This window comes from Amblyomma americanum, chromosome 10 (assembly GCF_052857255.1).
Source record: "Amblyomma americanum isolate KBUSLIRL-KWMA chromosome 10, ASM5285725v1, whole genome shotgun sequence".
Classification (NCBI taxonomy): domain Eukaryota; kingdom Metazoa; phylum Arthropoda; class Arachnida; order Ixodida; family Ixodidae; genus Amblyomma; species Amblyomma americanum.
Window position 1 is genome coordinate 102674860 of NC_135506.1, and position 22435 is coordinate 102697294.

The 22435-nt window shown below is 51.3% G+C and overlaps 1 protein-coding gene across 1 annotated transcript; it reads left to right on the top strand.

The window, feature by feature from the left end:
• The first annotated feature begins 20255 nt into the window (after nucleotides 1–20255).
• LOC144108586 (uncharacterized) lies at nucleotides 20256–21156 on the top strand. Its single transcript, XM_077641783.1, has 3 exons — nucleotides 20256–20583; nucleotides 20663–20826; nucleotides 21033–21156. The coding sequence occupies exons 1-3, from the start codon at nucleotides 20302–20304 to the stop codon at nucleotides 21154–21156; spliced, it is 570 nt and encodes a 189-aa protein (XP_077497909.1). The 5' UTR covers nucleotides 20256–20301.
• The last annotated feature ends 1279 nt before the right edge of the window (nucleotides 21157–22435 follow it).

The following is a 22435-nucleotide window of genomic DNA, read 5'->3' on the forward strand; positions in this document are numbered from 1 at the left end:
GCGGGTCGTGCTCGCTGCCGACGGCACCGGAAGGAGTCCACGAACTTGCCGACATGGAATCTCAGGACTGCGCACCCGGAATTTCTAACACCAACGCATCGAAGGAGGGACTACCGCACGGGACGCTACAGAAGGACCCATACTCCAACTATTTTTCCATCTGGACGGCACGAGAGAAGACTGAAGCCTACCCGAAGGCCACGCCATGGTTCAGGATGATCGACGCACGAAAAAAAACGATTCGAACCTATAATGGAGGCAGAAGCAAACAAACCTTCAGATAGATAACGAGCCGCTCGCCCCAACAAATTAAAGAGGCTGCCGCATGATGATTACAAGATCGTGATACGTCTGCGCGGAGGGTTGACGCTGCATAAAAACCCCGATAGGTCACTACTTCCTGCTTTGCAATCAAGCTCAGTCGCCAATTAACACACGATGCCAGGGTCAGAGTCAAGCCGGAGCAAAATATCGCTATTCTGAGCACCCCAGATCCGGACCTCACTCATCAGACATGCAACATCCAGGCAATCTAGGAGGAAATGAATATTCAATGAATGCTTATGCAGCATCACCAGACAACTCATGTAAAGGCATCATTACCGGCACCTTACCGATACCAACGGAAGAGGAATTGATAAACTGCATGGAAACATATCCCCAACAAACAAACATCATTCAAGCAAGGCCTTTCGGCACAAAGGGGGCATGTCTATATAACTTTGAAGGCAAAACAGCACCACGGTTTGTCGACCTCAGCGGAATAGAATACAGGTGCAAACCATTCCGACCAGTGATGCAGGTCTTCGGATGCTGCATAAAAACAGGACACCAAGATGTCATTTGCCCCACTCCGCAGGAGAAACGGTGCTACAATTGCGGAATATGCAAACCTCCACCAGCACACGTCGATTGCAAAAAGCACTGCATCGTCTGTAACACATCCAACCACTTCACCATTGACACGAACTGTACGGCAAGATAGAATTACAGCAAAAGAGAGAAAAAGACAGGCAAAACTGATGAAGGCACAATCCGACGCCATCCTGATGGATAAATTGCTGCACAGAGCGCTCTTTTAGATGTGCAGAGCAACCAAAAGACTGAGCAGAAGCAAAAGACTTCCCTCAAGCACAAGGCTGAAGAGGAGCCAGGACTCAGGAATGAGCATCGGCCCAAATTGAACCAAACCAAAGGTGACCAGGCGGGAGTACAGCAAAGATATAGCAGCAGCACAACCCTGCCCATGAAAGTGAATCAGACCAGCGGTCCAAGCAAGCAAGGCACCCATCGTCCACCCAAAGAAGCCTTGGAACCAAAGCACAGAAGAATGGCCACCCTTCCTACCGCTCAGTAATAAGAACCCAGTGGTCACCAGGGCCGCCCAGGCACCTTTGGAGGAGGCAATGCAGACCGAGAACCCGGAGCCGTTGCAAGAACAAGATAACAAAAACCAGACGAAAGATCACAGTGTGGACACCATTAACGCCAGACATAAAGCTTTGGAGCCTAGTGGTACCAAGACGGACGCCATCGAGCCGCGGGCCTCTACCTCGAAAGCCAGTGAATCCGCAGCCCGCATCCAGGAGACTAGAGAGGCGCAGTCACTCCGGGACATTACAACTCAGAAAGAAGCCGGCCCTGCTAAAAAGTATGAGTGGTCCATCCAAGCAGCCTCCCCTAGTACCCCTTACCCTACCCCTGACCCCCTATTACACCTCAAGAGGCGGTAAAGCAATACATACGTTCCGCTGAATTGCGTTCAGAAATCACTAGCATAATCAACCCTTTAGCTGCTGTACATCTCGGAGAGATGAAGTAACAGCTCATACAAGCCCAGGCACAGCTGATACAGTCCATGACGGACAGGATAGGAGTTACGATCAACACACGCTTGGAAAAACATGAAGCCGGCATAAATAAGCTTTTCGAACTTATACCTCATGAGGAATTGCCTCGCAAGCAACGCGCAGTTCAACCCGCTGCCTGTCCTGATCCAGTATTTTCCGACCAGCAACATGGCACAGAACAACAGCACGCGAAAAGGTCGGCGGCGACGCCAGTTCACTACACCAAAATAAACAATTATACGGCAATGGAACTGTTGCAGCGTACGCCGAAAACAAGCGCAACCAGTAGCATATATCGTAAACTCCTCTAATCCCCCCAAAATCTTCGCTCTGCAAGAGACGGAAACAAATCGCATTCAAATCCGCGGTTATCACACGGCAGCCCTTACGCCACGTACAGCAATCTTGACACTCGCATCCATGCCGGTGCTAGACCGCACACTGACAAACGCGCCCGCAAGCACGGACACTCAGTATACCGCGATAGAGCTCAGCTCATCCGGACACACATATGGTCTCACCATTCTTAAGATTACAGCAATCCCAAAGACAGAGTTATTCCGGGCATCATGGGCTCCTTTGGTTCCTCAAAGCTCATTGTGGTGGGTGATTTTAATGCATGTCACACGCACTGGGGATACACCAAAGATACCCCCAAAGGTAACCTCATTTCTACCGCAATGGCTGATTACAACCTTGGCCTGTTCAGAAACCCCACCGTACCCACTCGCATTGGCACAAGTGTCACCCGCGACACCACACCCGATCTCACATGGGCCACACCGAACATAATCGTTAAATCTCACACGGTGCTCCAAGACAGCCTTGGGAGTCACCATTTTCCAGTCTCCACTACTATTGCTTACGATTCCAAGATTTTCAGCCCTCGTTCACAGCTCCTCATTTACTGGGATAAATTGCGCTCATACTTGGCATCTGATTCTACCGAACCCCGTACTGTCACCAACTGGACAGACCGTCTGGTGGAGGCTATCCAGGCGAACAGCAAACGCAATAAAAAGTCCCCTGCGGCACCGCAGGTTGATCCGCCTCTGGCTCATCTATTGGAGGCCCGACAGGGACTTCTCAAGCGCTGGCGTCACCAGTGACACAATTGTAAATTGAGACTCCGCATAGCCGGTCTCACTCGTGAGGCAGAAGAATACGCGACCACATTAGCCCGCTCAAACGCGGCAACCTTTTGTAACGACCAAAAGGGTACATTAAGCACTAAACGCAAGTGGTCCCTCCCACACGCTCTCTTAAATCCAAAAACCACTAAATCTGACGCACAAGTAAGCACACAACCTCTAATACAACTAGAGCTTCAAAAGGGCACAGAAGTAGTTGGCCAACAACGGGGCACTTATATACCCCCATCCCTTCAGTCAGCAGATCCACCCAATCTGCCTCCACCTAACCCGGAACTTCATGCCGACATTACCTTAACCGAAGTGTGCCGCGCACTCTTTAACATTCACCGCTTCATGGCGCCGGTGCCGGATGGCATAACGTACAAGGCACTACTCAATCTGGATGATGTCTCGCTTCAGGAACTCACGGAGCTCTTTAATAACCACTGGCACGCTGGGACGCTCCCGTCAGCCTGGACCCATGCCAGCAAGCGATTTATACCCAAACCGGGCAAACCCCTCAATTCCGCCGCGGTGGCTCAGTGGTTAGGGCGCTCGACTACTCATGCGGAGTTCCCGGGTTCGAACCCGACCGCGGCTGCTGCGTTTTTATGGAGGAAAAACGGTAAGGCGCCCGTGTGCTGTGCGATGTCAGTGCACGTTAAACATCCCCAGGTGGTCGAAATTATTCCGGAGCCCTCCACTACGGTACCTCTTCTTCCTTTCTTCTTTCACTCCCTCCTTTATCCCTTCCCTTACGGCGCGGTTAAGGTGTCCAACGATATATGAGACAGATACTGCGTCATTTCCTCTCCCCCAAAAAATCAATTATTATTATCAAACCCCTCACCCTTCAAAATTTGCGCCCCATCTTCTTAACGACCTGTGTCGGCAAGCTCTTCGAGCATGTTAGTATCAACCGCCTGCAACCGTTCCTAGAAACAGGCTTTCTCTCCAACATTCAATTTGGCTTCCGTCCAAACATCTCGGCGCAAGACGTACTTCTCCTCCTGAAAGAGTCTCTCTTTTGCCAAGCGCCGTACCGCCGCTACGCGAGCCATACTGGCATTGAATATTCATAAGGCTTTCGACACAATAAGCCATGGCTATATCCTGACGACATTAGCCACCATCGGCTTTGGCACCCGCATATGGCAATATGTTCGGCCTTTCCTTCAGGGACGCACGGCAAAACTCTATCTTGGGGATGTCGCATTCCACCCTTTCCCCCTGCCTAATCGGGGAACCCCACAAGGGGTGGTCCTATCACCTTTACTTTTTAACATTGCCCTAGAGCCACTGGCCAAGGCCCTTTCTGCTGTCCCAGGGCTCCACACGGCCATATACGGAGATGATATTGTAACGAAGACAGGACCGGCACAGATCACAGTCTCAGCGAAGTCCAGCGCACAGCAGGGAACTCACAAGATGGCTGCCCGAACCACACACACACTTCGTCTTTGTTGTTGTTGTTGTTGTTGACCTCACACAATGGCACATACCCACAAGGGGGATTGGCCATAACCAGGCGGTGGCTATTTAAATGACCAGTTGCATGTGGCAAGCATGGGATGACCTACCAAAATTTGGATCGCACAGTTTTCGTAGCCGAGGAGGTTGCAGGAGGTTAGGGGGGCATACAAACTAAAATTTAGGAAAAGAAGGGGTAGGGATTACTATAAGTGGTTGTAAAAATCGAAATACAGAAGCTGATAATGGGAGGGGCAGGACGAAAGATCATGAAGGTAGACGTTTTGATTCCAGTAGATAATTTTGAACGGCAGAGCAAACATTCCCATTGGTATGGCCAAGCATAGAAGCGCCAAGGGACAGAACAACCACAGAAGACAGGCGCAAACTGAGATTCTGTATTGGAACTTCTAATAGTCGCCTCCTAATCGATGAGTAACGACGGCAAAAAAGAAGAAAGTGCTCTATTGTTTCCGGCTCCGCACAATACGGACACAATGGGGAGATCGCCAGACCAGGCCTGTATAGGTAAAAATTTAGTTGCGGTACTCGGCAGCGAAGCCTCGTGAAGGAAACTTCAAGATTGCGCGATCGCCAGACTGAGCTTCTCCATGGGAACAGTAGGTGCTGGAAGTCGTCCAAGGAAGTAAGCGCTGATGCACCCAGTTCGTTCATTACAGTGTACCGTCGGAAGCGTGCCGCCGTGATGTAAGCAGTTTTTGGAAGCGGGTCAACAATCGGTCCACTCAGGGCTGCCTTCGCTAAAGCATCAGCTGATTCATTTAATAGAAGACCCCTGTGCCCAGGAACCCAAAGAAATCGAATTAATGAAATGTGTGGAGGGATCAGGAATTTTAGAATGCGAAAGAGCTGCGATTCAGTGGACGCCGAGAGGGAAGTGCATAAAGATAACGAGTCCGTAATTATTATTACTGCTGATAAAGAAATTGGTACCTTTCGCAAAGCGAGAACCACTGCTAGAAACTCAGCCAGATAGATAGGAGTGAAATCTTGGAGACGGAGAGAAAAAGACCAGTCAAGGGACTGGGAGTAAATACCTACACCTGCCTTTTCTGCACACACCGAGCCATCAGTCGCAATTGCAACATGTGAGCTGAAGGTCGACAAATAATCCTGCAACATGCCATTTAACCATGAGAAAGGCAGTAATTTTGCATTACGTGGATAAATATCATCGTAGATGATAGACACATTTGCAGGGATGGACCGCACCGGAACAATTTCAGGTATTCGCACATTCAGTGGGCCCAGCAAAGATTCAACGAAACAGATTTGGGGAGTTTGAAGGCGAGACCATCCGACACCCAAGAACTCCGCTCGCTGCCTTAGGAAGATCAACGCGGATGCATGCTGGTCCGAGTCGCAAAACTTTAAAAACGTTTGTACTGTCAAAAGGCGAAACCTTGCAGTAAGAGACGGCACCCGCGCTTCCAGATACAAAACATTGTTTGCCACGTATTTAGGGAGGCCCAAACACAGGCGCAGAGCTTCTCGCTCTAAGAGCAGAAGTGGGCGCATTTTGTATGCAGCTGCTCCAGAAAACAAAACGCAACCGAATTCCAAGATTGGCCGGATATACATTTTGTAAATCAGCAGCAGAGCATGTCTGCGCAAACCGCAGCGAGGGCTACTCATCCTTCGCAGAAGGCCTACCGCCCGAATCCCTTTCGCAGCAACCTGATCTATATGTGGCCGCCAAGAGAGAGAGGAATCATAAGTTACCCCGAGATACTTTAGGGAACATACCTGAGGAATGACATGATGACGATAAGACAATGAAATGTGTACCTGTTGAGTAACCGGAAAAGGTAATAAAGCGCACTTGTTTACATTAAGACTTAAGTGTAATTCAGATAACCATCGGTCAAGGGAATTTAAATATGACTGTAAAACCATATACACAGAATGTAAATCACTCGCAACAGCAAAGAAAGCTATATCGTCTGCATACACGTACGTAGTCACGTCAGGGGAAGTCGGAATCGAACTGAGTAAGAGGTTGAATAGAACAGGGGAGAGAACTGCACCTTGAGGCACACCTCTAGATTGATGAAATTTCCTTGTAGAAACTCCGCGTTGACAACAATAAAATTCTCTGTCAGCCAGGAAAGCTGACGCCCATTCCACAAAATAACTTGGCAATCCCAGAGCACGTAGTCTGTACATCAGAGGCCCATGTTCGACACTGTCATATGCTTTCGAGATGTCAAGAGTTACCAGCGCAGCATACTGTCGACGCCGGCGCGCCAGTCGGACACGGCTTTCGAGGTCAGTATGCGCACACCATATAGAGCACCCAGGCTTGAAACCAATCTGACAGGGGTTAAGTAGTCCCTTTTCAGTAATAATGGGCATGATTCGTCCATACAGCACGCGTTCAACCAATTTCACCAGATTCGATGTCAATGAAATTGGTCGAATGTTGTCTAAGACCAACCCTTCGCCTGGCTTTTTAAGCACCGGGATAATTTTAGAAACACGCCATACATCCGGGATCCATGGGGTTCTAATAGAGTAATTTACCAGCTCCAATATAGCATTGGGGGATTCGTCGAACAGTATTTTAATCATCGCAGAGGTGACACGGTCAGGACCAGGAGCTGCAGAAGGTAACCGATTTATCACCTGGGAGAGCTCAGAAACCGAGACATTAAGGAAATCATCATAGTGATTCCCAAGCAGTTGTGGGCGAGATAGCGCAGCCGAAAAACGGTGTTCCAAGCCTTTGCCAATTTCTTCTAATGACCTGGCAAGCTCTACTGGAGTCAGCACATTAGAGGGGATGTTGTTAGGCGCTGGCAGCCTGTTCCTTGACCTCAGAAAGCGAAACAAGGCTTGTCTGTTATTAGATTTTGATAGATGGGCATAATTCTCTTCATCATATTTTTCTTTTGCCCTAGCGACTGTGCGCTTGAAGGTAGCTGCAAGAAACTTATAATCGATCCAATTCCGGGGACATTGATTATGGATAAGTTTCTTCCAGGCTGCCTTGCGCCGCCTATAATCTTTTGAACATTCTGCATTCCACCAAGGGCTCTGAGAAGTGCCTATGCTATCGCACACTGTAAACTCTGATTGCCTCCGTACCCGATCTAAAATAGAGCATAAGCCTAACACCCTCCTCTCCTGAGACCAATTCGGCAAAGAGTGTAGTTCTGAACTGAGTGAACTTTCGAACTTGTTGTAATCGACTAGGGTGCAACTGAATCCGCCGATAGAAGTCATCGGACACACAATGTCAAAAGTGAGTGGGAAATGGTCACTGTTTGTGGCACAGTCAACCGGAGTCCAGGAGGAAACTGCTACCCCTGGGGTTGAAAACGTTAAATCCAATGCTGATCGGGAGTGCCCACGGAGGAAGGTCGGAAAACCCGAGTTATGACAGTTTAGGTTATTCAAACAAGCCCAATCCCATAAACGCAAACCGCACTGGTCTGTTCGATAACCCCAAGTCAAGTGATGCGAATTGAAATCCCCAACAAGCAACACATGTGATCTGCTGACAGAGAGTAAGGAATCTAATGGCCGTGAGTCATGAACCCCAGATGGAAAATATACATTTGCGACAGTAATGGGATGGAAACCAGGAACTGAAAGATCCACTGCCTGAATTTCGCAATGAGCGTCCACCCGCTGAAACACCAATCGTGCCTTGTGACAAAATCTGGATGAAACCAGCAGAAGCAAACCGCCCCCCCTTGATGGGCGGTCCATTCTAAAAATTCGATAATGTTCCATTTGAAATGAAAACTCTTTCGACAGCCAGGTTTCTTGAAGCGCAATGACATGAGGAGAAAATCGATTTGAAAGAGTTACTAAATCAGTGGAAGCTGATTGAATGGAACGGCAGTTCCACTGCAGTACTCTCAGAGACCCTATTCTGGGGAGAGATCTGCAGCAGCAACTGCCTTTTCCAAAATGCTGTGGTGACCAGTTTTTCCTGAATTACTCTTTTTTGTTTTGGATTGAGGGGAGCTAGACGGACCAGCAACGGCTAAAGGAGACCGGCTACGTTTCTGAGCTCGAGCATCGAGCTCCATCAGTTCAACACACCCATCAATTGCTCCGGTCGTGACTTCAGGTACATGAGTTGGAGGCGTGCGCTCTTTTTGCGGCTGCATTGAAACAAGGGAAGGTGTCTCCGCACTGAGTTTAGTAGGTACTGCAGGATCCACTGATGACTTGAACGCAGCATTGGAGGTCATTATTGAAGAGGTCATTTGCGCCACCATGACTTGCGATATGCACTCTGTTATTGAATTCACTAGCCGATCCATGACCTTGGCCATTGCCTTTTCAACCGCTGCAGCAATCGCATCTGTCAGACTTGAATCCACGACCGCAGTCGTCTGCCGTGCTGCCACACTTGAGTACCCGTACGTCCTTTCTTTAACAATAGCCATAGCCTCGCGCCTTGAGCACCGGCGCTTTTCTAATACTTCCAGCACCTTAACCTCCTCAGCCCTTGCAGGACAATTAGAATATGTGGCGGAGTGACTACCGCTGCACAAGCAACACATCTCATCTTTTGAACACCTTCCTACACGGTCATGATTACCCCCACACACACTGCACCTTGAGCTCGACTTGCAGGCGTTCGCGCTGTGGCCAAACCTCCAGCAGTTGCGGCATTGAAGTGGCCTTGAAGAATACGGATCGACCCTGAAAACCAGGAACCACACCTTCAACTCAGATGGACAGGAGAGACCCGCAAAGGTGGCAATTACCGTTTCAGTTGGAAGTTTTGTTTCCTCAACGACCCGAGTGCACCGATGTACAGAAATCACCCCTGCAGAGGAGAGTTTCTCTAGCGTTTCCTTAGGGCTAAGGCGTGGGTCAACCCCTCGCACCAGCCCTTTAGAGCACGCCAAGTGCGGCGGTATAAATGCGCTTACCGACTGGCTTCCAAAAGCTGTGGACGTTAACAAATCCATGATGCAGGCCTGGTCGGCCGACCTGCACACCACGCCTCCTCTGCCGTACTGCCGGACATCACTGATTTTTAAGAAGTGAGGCGTAATCGCCTGTAGCGCAGTCTGAACCGCATCCGGGTTATTCAGTCGAATGGCGCCACCATCCGATGGAACCAAGGCCACGGGAATAGTGCCGACGCCACCCCGAAAGAAGGCGTCCAGGGGAAGTTGGTTAGGGGGGAGGCTGGCCGACCAGGGGGAGTTCCCCTGGCCAGGAGAGGACGTCGACATGCGCCCCTAGCGACCTGCAAGCGCCCTGCAAAAGCGAAAGACAATCAAGCAATCAGAAGCTATTGATACGACCAGACACCGCCCAGTGAGACCACGCCCGCCTGTGGGAACAGGGACAGCTGACTGTGCCGGCACACACACACTTCGTCTTCATCGTCGGCGCGCTCCCATGAGCACGCGCCATTAACCCCTCCATCAAGGCGGCGGCCTGACGCCGGAAACGAACATGGACAGCAAAGGTAATGTTCGGTATAGACGGCGGACGGCAGAGAATACAGACAGCTGTTAAGCTGGTAAAGCGGCGGGTTGCAGCCTGTCATAGTAGGGCTTCATGCGCACCACGTGGACAGTCTCGGTCGGATGGCGCCGACTAGGTGAGGAGGTCGTGTCCCGCGGAAAACACTTTGTATGTGACATCACTTATACGACGAACCACCTCGTACGGACCGAAGTAGCGTCGGAGGAGCTTTTCGGAGAGTCCGCGGCGGCGCACAGGTGTCCATACCCATACAGAGTCGCCGGGTTCGTACCGAACGCATCGGTGTCGGAGGTTGTAGCGACCAGCGTCGAGTTGTTGTTGATGTCGAATCCGTCACCTTGCGAGTTGGCGCGCTTCTTCAGCCCGCTGGACGAATGTATCAACGTCAGCGTAGGGGCCGATGTCTCCGTCGTTGTGAGCAGCGGGCAGCATAGCATCCAGCATGGTAGTAACACACCGTCCGTAGACCAGCTGGAAAGGTGTAAGACGGGTAGTCTCCTGTTTGCCGTATTGTAGGCGAAGGTTGCATAAGGAAGAACTTCGTCCCACGTACGATGCTCAACGTCGACATACATAGCAAGCATATCTGCAAGCGTCCGGTTGAGGCGTTCAGTCAAGCCGTTTGTTTGGGGATGATAGGCTGTTGTCTTCCGGTGACTGGTGTGGGTGAGTTCGAAGAGAGATGGCATTAATCCCGCCGTAAAGGCGGTTCCACGGTCCGTGATGACGACTGATGGCGCACCGTGACGCAAGACGATTGATGTCATAAAAAACTGAGCCACTTCTGCAGCACTAGCGTGGGGGAGCGCCTGTGTCTCGGCGTACCGCGTTAAGTAGTACGTCACCACAACAATCCATTTGTTCCCAGAGGAAGACAATGGGAATGGGCCCAGCAAGTCCATGCCCACTTGTTGGAAAGGTGTTGTAGGCGGTGGGATGGGCTGGAGAAGCCCTGCGGGTTTAACTGGTGGTGTCTTTCGTCGCTGGCAGTCACGGCAGGTCCTCACATATTGCTGGACTGATGAGAGCAACTTTGGCCAGTAATACTTCGCACGAATGCGGGCATACGTCCGCGTAACACCCAAATGGCCAGCCGATGGCTCGTCGTGGCAGGCGTGCAAGATTTCTGGACGGAGTTCAGATGGCACAACCAGAAGAAACGTTTCCGTGTTATGGGCGAAGCTCCTCTTGTAAAGGACGCCATCTCAGAGACTGTAGGAAACCAAACCTCGAACGAAAAGCCGCGGAACAGCGACGTTAAGGCCCTCCAGATGCTCGATGAGCGGACGCAACTCTCAGTCAGCCCGTTGACGCCGGGCCATATCGGACGACGTGACGAGAGCAAAAAACGGGAAGTCGTCCTCCGTTTCGGCCGGAGCAACGTCGGTAGGTGCACGTGACAAGCAATCGGCGTCATTGTGCTTACGGCCGGACTTGTACACTACCATGATGTCGTATTCCTGGAGGCGAAGGCTCCATCTCGCAAGCCGTCCCGAATGGTCTTTGAGATTTGCTAGCCAGCATTACGAATGATAGTCACTGACAGCTCGAAACGGGCGACCATAGAGATATGGTCGGAACTTGCTAATCTCCCACACTACCGCAAGGCATTCCTTCTCTGTGGCAGAGTAGTTTGCCTCTGCTTTCAAGAGGGAGCGGCTGGCGTACGCTATGACTTTCTCGTTGCCATCCTGCCACTGAACGAGAATAGCGCCGAGACCAACATTGCTGGCGTCAGTATGAATTTCAGTGGCAGCTCGTTCATCAAAATGGGCGAGTATTGGGACAGTTTGTAGGCGGCTGCGTAGCTCGTTAAAGGCAGATTCCTGATCATCATGCCACACAAAAGATACATTGTCTCTAGTAAGCATTATAAGGGGCTCGACAATTGTGGAAGTTTTCAACGAAAAGTCTGTAATAGGCACAGAGGCCCAGAAACCTACGAACGGACTTTTTGGCGGTTGGGCGCGGGAACTGTGCCACAGCGGCAGTCTTCTCCGGGTCAGGACGGACTCCGTCAGGGCTTATCACGTGACCAAGAAAACTGAGCTCTTCGAAACCAATGTGACACTTTTGGGGCTTTATCGTCAACTGTGCCGAACGGAGCGCCTGTAACACCATTCGCAGCCGGTTGAGGTGTTCCTCGAAGCTAGGAGCAAAAATGACAACATCATCAAGGTACACGAGGCATGTCTGCCATTTCAGCCCCGTAAGAACGGTGTCCATCATGCGTTGGAAGGTTGCTGGCGCAGAACAGAGTCCAAAGGGTAGCACTTTGAATTCATAAAGGCCGTCAGGTGTCACGAACGCTGTCTTCTCTCTGTCCCTTTCGTCCACTTCGATCTGCCAGTAGCCATTCTTAAGGTCGAGTGAAGAAAAATATTTAGCGTCACGCAGTCGATCCAAGGCGTCGTCGATACGTGGAAGGGGGTAAACGTCACGTTTCGTGACACGATTCAACTTCCGATAATCGACGCAGAATCGCAAGGTGTTATCTTTTTTCTTCACCAATACCACAGGCGAAGCCCAGGGGCTCGTGGACGGCTGGACTACGTCGTCTGCAAGCATTTCTTGCACTTGGGATCGTATAGCCTCCCGTTCTACCGGCGACACTCTGTACGGGTGTTGGGATATGGGGCTAGTCTCCTCGTTGACGATGATGCGGTGTTTGGCTACCGGGGTGCGCCCTACCTTTTATGTCGTGGCGAAGCACTCTGCGAAATCGTGAAGGAGCTCTAACAAGCGCAGCTTCTGACCCACCGACAAGCCGGGATTAATGTCCACGGTAGACAGAACGGTTGCTGCATCGCGTCCATCCGGCGACAGTAGCTCCAGAGCACATATTTCTGCGGGCTCAACAAAGTCGGTAACGTATGCGACGGCCGTTCCTTTCACAATAGGCTGGAACTCTGTTCCGAAGTTGGTGATCAGGAGTGTCGCAGAGCGATCCCGTAAGCGAACAAGCCCTCTTGCAGCGCAGATTCCTTTCTCGAGTAGAAGGCTGACGTTTCTCTCTGCCATAACGTCTCTATCACCGGGCGAGTCACTTTGCACGGGGACCATCATGCTGCACCGCGGAGGCACCGTCACGTCATCAGCAGCAATACGCAGGGCGGGTATCCTGGAGTCTTCTCGGTCGGCTATTTCAATTGCTTGCGTCGGCGAAAACGTCACGCGCGGCTCTTGTAAATTGATAACGGCGCCGTTAGCTTGTAAAAAGTCCAGGCCGAGAATGACATCGCGCGAACAGTGAGGTAGGACAACAAAGTCACAAACGTAAATAAATCCGTCGACTGTAACTCTCCCCGTACACCGGCCAACAGGGGTAATTAGGTGCCCACCAGCTGTGCGAATCTGAGGCCCAGTCCACGCGGTTAAAACTTTCCTCAGTTCTTTTGCTAGCTCGTTGCTCATAACCGAATAGTCCGCTCCCGTATCAACCAATGCCGTAACCGCTAAATCGTCGATATCGACCGGTAAGTTCGAAGCTGCACATCCTTTGTGATCGTCACGTGTCCTCGTTTGATAGCCGTCGTCTGGTCGGGAACGCGATGGAGGATGTTCGGCTGTTCGCTCGTCAGCGGCCTTACGTCCGCAGGCCGCTGGGTCTAGTTTCCCCGGCGAGGACTCGGTGAGCGGCTGAAACGGCTTGTCGAAGGACGGGGGCTCGGCGAACGATAGCGGGTAGAGGTTGGTGGGTGGTAGTCAGGGCGAGGGAAATCAGTGTGAGTGTGATCCCGGCGCATTGACAGGTGCTCCTCAATTTCTCGGGACCGTTCGCCATTGGGCGGACAGGGGACTCGCGGATGAAATCCGCGAATTCCAGCTCGACGATAAGGGCACTATCGCAAGATATGGCCAGCCTCACCGCAGTGGTAGCAAAGGGGCCGCTGGTCAGGTGCCCGCCACACGTCCGTCTTCCGCAGCCTGGCTTCGGGCAACACAGGGACAGGCGGGGGCCGCGGCTGGAAAGCAGATGCAGATGGGCTGGTGCTCCAAGGGGCGAGGTCGCAGTTCTGTCGGAGTACCGACGCGTACGTCTGGCGCGGGGGCGTCGGTGTAAGGGCAGCAGGGGCAACAGGTTCAGGAACCACCTGCTGCACTTCCTCTCGGATAATCTGTGCTAACGATGGACACTGCGGCTGCGACTGGGCAGAGAGGCGCATTTTGTGCAGCTCTTCTTTGACGATAGATCGAACCAGCTCCCGAAGGGTGTCAGCGGAGTCGCTGGAGGCTGGCGCAAAGTCGGCAGTTGATACGGTGTTCACAACGCGATTGTTATAGCGGGCGCGTTGTTGCAGGGTCTTTTCGACGGTAGTGGCCTCCGATAGAAACTCCGAAGTGGTGTTAGGTGGGTTTCGCACAAGCCCAGCAAACAGTTCTTCTTTTATCCCGCGCATCAGGTGGCGCACTTTCTTGTCCTCGGCCATGTTTGGATCCGCCCTTCTGAACAGTCGTGTCATGTCCTCATAATACATTGCGACGCTCTCATTGGGTCGCTGGTTCCTTGACTGCAGCGCCGACTCAGCTCGTTCCCGACGGTCGGTGTTGACGTAGGTCGCCAGCAACTGGCTACGGAACCGTTCCCAAGAAGGAAACGTTGTCTCGTGGTTCTCGTACCACGTCCGCGCCGAGTCGTCAAGAGCGAAGTAAACATTGTGCAGCTTCCGCTCCGCATCCCAGCCGTTGTACCTGGCAACGCGCTCGAACTGGTCAAGCCATTCCTCCGCGTCCTCAAACACTTCGCCATGGAAGGTCGGCGGCGTTCGCGGCTGGAGGACCAGGAAATGAGCAGCTGAGTTCCCGTTGTCAGCCATAGCTGCCGCGTCTCCGTTGCTAGCCATAGGTGCCGCGTCAGTCCTGCGCGTCGCAGCTGGAGCCCTGGTCCTAGGGGATAACGGACCGTACTCTGGTGACTGACCTTGGATTCGGCGGCTCGTACTGCGATGAATCGGAGTCAAATCCGTGTTCATAGAGAGCCTTCGGGGCACGTATATGTTGGAAAGCACCCAGCACCTCCACCAAAAATGTAACGAAGACAGGACCGGCACAGATCACAGTCTCAGCGAAGTCTAGCGCACAGCAGGGAACTCACAAGATGGCTGCCCGAACCACAAACACACTTCGTCTTTGTCCACCGGCACACGCACACTTCGTCTTCATCGTCGGCGCGCCCCCATGAGCACGCGCCAATATAGCCCTCTGGACCACGGGAGGATCCATTGGAACAACCCAGGATATCCTGCAATCTGCCACAGACATCGCCACCACCAAATTAGCAAACACAGGCCCTCGCTGCTCTCCAAATAAATCCGAACTCTTGCCGCTGACACCCTTGCCCAGTGACCCCCCCCCCATTGAACTGCACATGTATGGGAACTGAGTGCCCATTGTGTCTCAGGTGAAGATTCTCGGCCTTGTCATCAACAACACACTCGATGCTATCCCCACCCTTCGGCTCTTGCAAAGACAGACCAAACAGGTGGCTGCACTAATCAAGCGGGTGGCAGCACGCAATCATGGGCTGTCTGAGCGCAAGACCCTCAATGCGACAAATGCCGCATTACATCAGCCGCATTACATACCACCTCCCATACCACATACTTACTCAGCACCATGCACAACCGGCAGATATCCTAATAGGCACGGCTGTCACCTCCGCCCTATGTCTTCCACGGACGGTTAGCAGGAAACGCCTCCTGGCCACTGGTACCCACAATACCGTGTACGAATTAATAGAGGCTCAACGCACAAACCAATTAGTCAGCCTGAGTCGCACGGAAACAGGACAATGCCTATTGCGACAGATCCGTCTCAATCCAACCATTCCAACCCCAACAGGTCCTACACATGACATGATTTCTCTGCGCATGCAGAATCACACATATCAGAAGCCCCTACCGCGTAATATGAGCGCTAGACTCCATCAGGGTAGGCGGCAGGCTCGAGCGAGCTATTACACCAAAACATACAGCAACCGCTCCGATATCCTTTATGTCGACTTGGCAGAAAATTATAACGTAGGATTCTGCAGAGCAGTGGCAGACTATGAAGACGGCACTGTGTGGGCCGCCGTCACTATCCAAACTAATTTTCCTGCAGAGGCGGAAACAGCCGCCATCGCACTTGCGCTGGCTGCCTCAATCATTGATAAAAACATATCCGAAATTTGCAGATGCCCGGGCAGCATACCGCCACTACCTAAAGGGCATGTCGACGCCAGCCACACACCGTATTCTTGCCACTGCCACCTCTCTCGAACAAACGGTTGCTCTGTCGTGGATCCCTGGGCAAGCCTCGATCCCCGGTAATAAGCGCGTTCATGCGCGGACCCGAGACGAGAACTCTCCTCTCGGACCCCGGACGATCAGGCACCCAACCCTGCGCAAGAGGCCCCATCGGTCCTTTATACATATCAAATCGCAGCATTCTACAAACTCAGCCGCATGACATTACCACCACCCGACAGTACTTTGTCGCCCTCATCCAGCACCACATGGCGACAATTACACACGGACTGCTTTATTTCACCCTACCCTCTCTCATGCTTTTACCCCACCTTTCCTCCTCATTGTAACACCTGTGGCGTGCCCAGATTCACACTTTTTCACTACCTTTGAGAATGTCCTTCCCCACAGGCAGTACCCCCATCCCAAATCCCACTAATTCTTCCTGGGAGGCTGCTGTATGGACCGCTCAGGCCGCCGGCCAGAAATGGCTTGTGGATCGGGCCTTATGTGAGGCACAAGCCCGTGGACTCCTGGACCTGTAGGAGACCACCCTAGAAGAATTTTTCTTTCATTTTTTCTAATAAAAGTTGTTTCCGTCCGTCCATCCTAAGCTCTGCCTTAAGACTATGACGCGCATAGCGAAATGCGGCAACTCTGATATATGATGTACGTCATTCTCTACTTGACATTCATAGATCCCCAGAAGACCTCATGCTCCTCCTCGCACAGTAGTGCAGCGGCTAAGTGGTGCGCCACTGACCTGCGATGGCAGGTGCTCCCATCGGCGGGACCTTGTACGGTCCAGGTTGCTCTTCCTGAGCGACCAATGTTTAAGTGAACCTTCACCTGTCATGGTGAGCAGTTTTTTAAGCGAAGTGTATTGAAACTGGGCAAAAAAGGGAATGTAATGATGTGTGATTAGAATGTTTAAGTAAATAAAAAAAGGGTCGCAGATATAGTGAAGTCAAGGCGTGAACGATGATGTGGTCCCAGCGTCCAAGCGGTATATGAATTAGGATTGTGAGCCGAGAGACCTACTGCCGCCAGGTGCCGAATTATTGTCGGCTTGAGCGCTGGGCAAACCCGCAGCAGATGGTGATTATCTGCCTGAGTATTAGCCTCTGAGTGAAGCTTCCTGACTATCCAGTAGGCAGGTTATGATGATGCCGCAAGTTCACGTGACCTAGGTGCCTCCTGGGTTCCTGTTTGGTGACTACCTGCCAGAGTCATGGCCGTGATTTTTGCTGTCAATGCCGACACCGGATTTTGTAACGAGTGGGGCAATATTTATCGCGATAGCGTTAAAAGCCCCAGAAAAACTACCAAGGTCGCAGGTGGTAACCTGTCAGCAGACTGCGCGCCGAGGCAGTCGACAGTTAAATTGATGATTGATTGCTACAGTAGCTCGAAAAGAGCTTCCTTGGTCGCAAAAGCCCAACCAGTGGTAACGCATGCCACCGCAGGGCTCTGGACTATCGCTGATCCACTGCGCCAGGAGCGGTTATGAGGACGCGCGGGAATCTGTGAATGTTATGTACAGAATGACCAATTCTTAAAAATATTGCCCAGCAACTACTCATCAAGTTCGGAGATTTCGTGAGCTCGGTACTACCATGAAATCACAGCTCCTTAAGGGGAAGTTTATTAACACACCAAAACCAAAATTACTATACAAACAAACCACAATCTAATTGCACAGCAGTCACAAACGAGGGGGGGGCTAGCTAATATCGTAGCATCGGCACAGCTACATAGAGGAAAGTTAATTAACAGACCAAAACCAAAATTCAATCAGAACCCGTCTGCAAAAACAAACAAACCACAATCTCATTGCACAAAGTCAGAACCGAGGGGGGGGGGGGGGGGGGGCGGCCGAGCTAATACCGTAGGATCGGCATAGCCAGCCGGCCCTCCCGTACGACAAACAAACGAGTGTGCCAGTGCCGCATAAACAGCGCCTTTCCATCCGCTGCAAGCCGGTCAGACAGGTACTGCTAGATTAGGAGACGCAGAATCCGCAACGCCGGGTACATTGCCCTCGCCGGCTGCCGGCGGCCTTCGGCCAGACAGCGCCGACGCCTCAATACAAACATCGCGCATACAAAAACAAGTTTGCCAAAGTGGCTGCTTGGTTGGCGGACATTTAGCCCGGCATGAACAGAAAACACGCGGTAAACCAATCGCCACATTGTCCGCGCCGGGACACATAAAGAAAATATGGCGCGCCGTTTCTTGCGCTCTACATTGCGCCTACTAGGCATTGGGCACAACACCCCACGATGCGAGTCGTTCTCGCGCGGGGAGGACGCCCCATTTCCTCCTCCACTCAAAGTCGCGAATCTCAAGTGGGAAGCGACTTCTACACCAAGTACTCCACTTACGTACCGTGGTGCGCCGCTGGTCATCGGGACCAAGGCGCGCGCACGCGACCATCCCGCTGAGCTGAGACGCAGGCACCTCGCTCAGGTGAACCTCCGGTAGATCAGAGGCTACAGAAAGCTTAAACCCCGCTGCTGCTCTGTAAAAGGCCAAAGGCCTCTGTGCTTGCGGGCCTGTATGTCGATCTGGGGTGAAAGCACGCCGCGCCGTGCTCATCCAATAGAACAGGAGCGAATGCCACAGATACGACTCATTTCCTGCCAGAGCGGTTGCAAATTGGGCCCCGAGAGCCCGCGCTACTGTAGCTACACAGGGCAGCCCGAGCCCTCCCCGTGAAGGCGGCAGCTGGAAAAGGTGCCGAGCTGCCTGCGCCGTGCGACCCTCCCAGATGAAGGCGCCCACGAGGGACGCAAGCCGATTCGCGGTAAGGCGCGGCATCACCCCTATGCGGGCCACATAGTGCGCAAAGGTGCACGAGCGGGCCTCTACAACGACTATCTTTGCCTCCATGGAGAGGCCGAACTGCGCCGACATCGCTTGTGCACTCGTCGTGCGCGCGGCAAATTCATCCCATGTCCGGGACGACACACCGCTCTGCTCGAAAAGGACCCCCAGCACCCGGACCCCGTCCACGAAAGGAATGGGCACCGGTAGGGGATCACTGAAAGCGCCAAAACGAAGGGCCCGGCTTTTGCTGGCGTTGAGCTCGGCGCCGGACACCGCCGCGTAAGTGTTAAACACGACCAGGAAGCCCTCAAAACAACGGGTGTCTCGGACGAAAATGGAAATATCGTCCGCATAGGCCCAGGCGACGATCGGTTCCTGTCCTGTCAATAATAATAATAATAATTGGTTTTGGGGGAAATGAAATGGCGCAGTATCTGTCTCATATATCGTTGGACACCTGAACCGAGCCGTAAGGGAAGGGATAATGAGGGAGTGAAAGAAGAAAGGAAGAGAGAGGTGCCGTAGTGGAGGGCTCCGGAATAATTTCGACCACCTGGGGATTCTTAACGTGCGATGTCAGCGCAGGTTAAAGATCCCCAGGTGGTCGAAATTATTCCGGAGCCCTCCACTACGGCACCTCTCTCTTCCTTTCTTCTTTCACTCCCTCATTATCCCTTCCCTTACGGCGCGGTTCAGGTGTCCAACGATATATGAGACAGATACTGCGCCATTTCCTTTCCCCCAAAACCAATTATTATTATTGTTATTGACAGGACAGGAAACGATCGTCGTCTGGGCCTATGCCGACGATATTTCCATTTTCGTCCGAGACACCCGTTGTTTTGAGGGCTTCCTAGTCGTGTTTAACACTTAAGGCTGTTTCACATGGTGCGACGCGAACGAAAAATTACGGCCCGGTCGCACTGTCGTTGCGACGGTAATCGCAGCCGCCGTTTCACATGACAACGATTTCTGTCGGTGCCGTCGGCACCCTAGCGCCCTCGTGTCGGTGCGGCCTTTTGAGTTGCTGAAGATTCTTCAGCTGCAATAAATGTCAAACATCGTGGCAGGCGTTGATTTCGTAATAATAAGTAGTAATATTGAGTTGTAATGTATTATTATGCTGAAAAAAGAACGTTTTCGAGATTTTCTTTTTCGCCTTTGTTACCAGATACGCGACTGCGCGCATCTGGCCGCAAAGCTGGCGCGCGAAGTGTTGCGCGCGGGTCGACTTCCGGCGCTAATCACTGAGTGACCGAGCATTCAACCGTTGACACCCTAGAGGGACCGTTCTCCGTTTCTTTCGGTATGGACCTGTCAGTAGCGCAAAGTACTTTGCTTCTCGAGGAGTACTACCTCCTCGAAAAGAAAAAGCTGTTGCTGAGCGGTACGCCAGGGAGAGTTTCGGTTCTAGCAGACGACCGAGCGGGCGCTCTACCACCGTATTTCAGCCCGCAGCAGCTTTTGCTATTGGAAGAGTATCTCCTTCTGGAGAAGAAAAAGATTCTATTGAGCGCTCCTGTGCCCAGGCAGTGGTGGACGCGGCCGATATGGCAAAACCGCAAGGAAGAGTCAGTGTTCTACACAGTGGTGAGTTCATACTGTCAAAATTCATTTTGTGGCTATTCCTCTCTTGCTTGTGTTCTCATACTAGAATTTCTTTGTGCAGATGCCTTTGCTTATGTCTGGCGACCCCGAATACTTCAAGAAATATTATAGAAGGACGCCTGAGAAGTTTGAGGGGTTGCACTCGCTCCTTGAGGAGCATCTAACAAAGCCTTATGTTGTGCGTGAGCCACTGCCGTCGCGAGCACGGCTGGCAATAACGCTCAGGTACGTACACAAACATATCAGTACGTTGAAATTATTTTGCTCTAATATGTCATTCTTTTTGTTTGCTGCTCTTTTCCAGTGTTCTTTTAATTTTATGCTCTTCCCAGATGTAGATTCCTTTTAGGCCCTAATTTGCACAATGATTAAAAACATTAACATCTAGGAAATAAATTTCAGTGAAAGCCTCGTAATTGTTTTTTTTTCAGATACCTGGTTTCAGGTATGTACATGCAGGATGTGGCCTTGGAATTCCGTGTGGGGATATCTACAGTATCCGCTACAGTGCATTCGACATGCAGACTGCTGTGGACAACATTGCAGCCTTTGTAGCTCAAGGTATATATTTTATCTACATTTTTAAGCACAAGTAAGCCAAACTAGATTTTTGTGCATTTGAAGATCGAGTTCTGCATGCAGGAATGCAGATTTCACCGCTTATCTCCACTATAGTCCCAACAAGCAGTTTGGTGCTTGAATTTTGAAAAGTATCTAATTTAAAGAGCTTCCATTTCAGGTGGCAACAACTGAAAAATGGGAGGAAGTTGCCAGGGGTTTCAAGGAGAAGTGCAACTTCCCAAATTGTGTCGGAGCAGTAGACGGCAAACACATTCAAATCCAGGCCCCTCCACACTCAGGCAGCCTCTACTACAACTACAAAGTATGTCGTTCTTGGTAGCAGTGCGTCATATTAAGACTTGACTGTGTTTGCAATACATTCTCATTACAGGGAACCTACTCCATTGTGTTGCTGGCGGTTGCCGATAGTAACTTAAAATATGTAATGATTGATGTGGGTGCTTACGGTCGGCAAAGCGATGGGGGCACTCTCAGCATATCTCGATTTGGCAAATGTCTTGAAGGAGGTGGTCTTCGGTTGCCTGGACCAGAACACCTGCCAGGCACACAGACAGCAGCACCCCATGTATTTGTGGGAGATGAAGCGTTTCAGCTTCGGCCGGATTTTCTCCGGCCTTATTCTGGCAGGAGCCAGAGTGAAGAAAAAAGAATCTTCAACTACAGACTCAGCAGAGCAAGGTGATTGTGGCGACTCTGCGGTGTCCTTTTTATACTCAGGTGTGAAGTTATCATTTACCATTTCATTTTCAGGAGGTGCGTGGAAAATACCTTTGGTGTTATGGTGTCGCGGTTTCGCATCTTTCGACGCAGCATCAACCTTCTACCAAGCAATGTCGACTATGTTGTGATGGCATGTTGTGTGCTTCACAACTTTCTTGAGACGATGTCGTGTACATGTCTGCAACTTCTGATGACGAACCTCAAGATGCAGCCAATGTTCAATTGTGTTCAGATGGCGGATCAAGTATGCTTGATCTTCAGCCACCATGTGGACACAACTACAGCCGGACAGCTGCAGAAACCAGGGATTTGTTTTCTTGTTATTTTTCAAGCCCTTGTGGTGCTGTGCCGTGGCAGCGAACATCTGCTGGCCTGCGCAATTAGTGCATAATTCACTTGAAACAATTCCTATGTTTTGTACCCTTCTTTGTCCTCTGTTTTCATCATAATAGAGATGGTACCTTCATTAAGAATTGTATAATGATGATGTATCTTTTTTTTCTACTCTGTATATGATCAATGAGTTAGACAT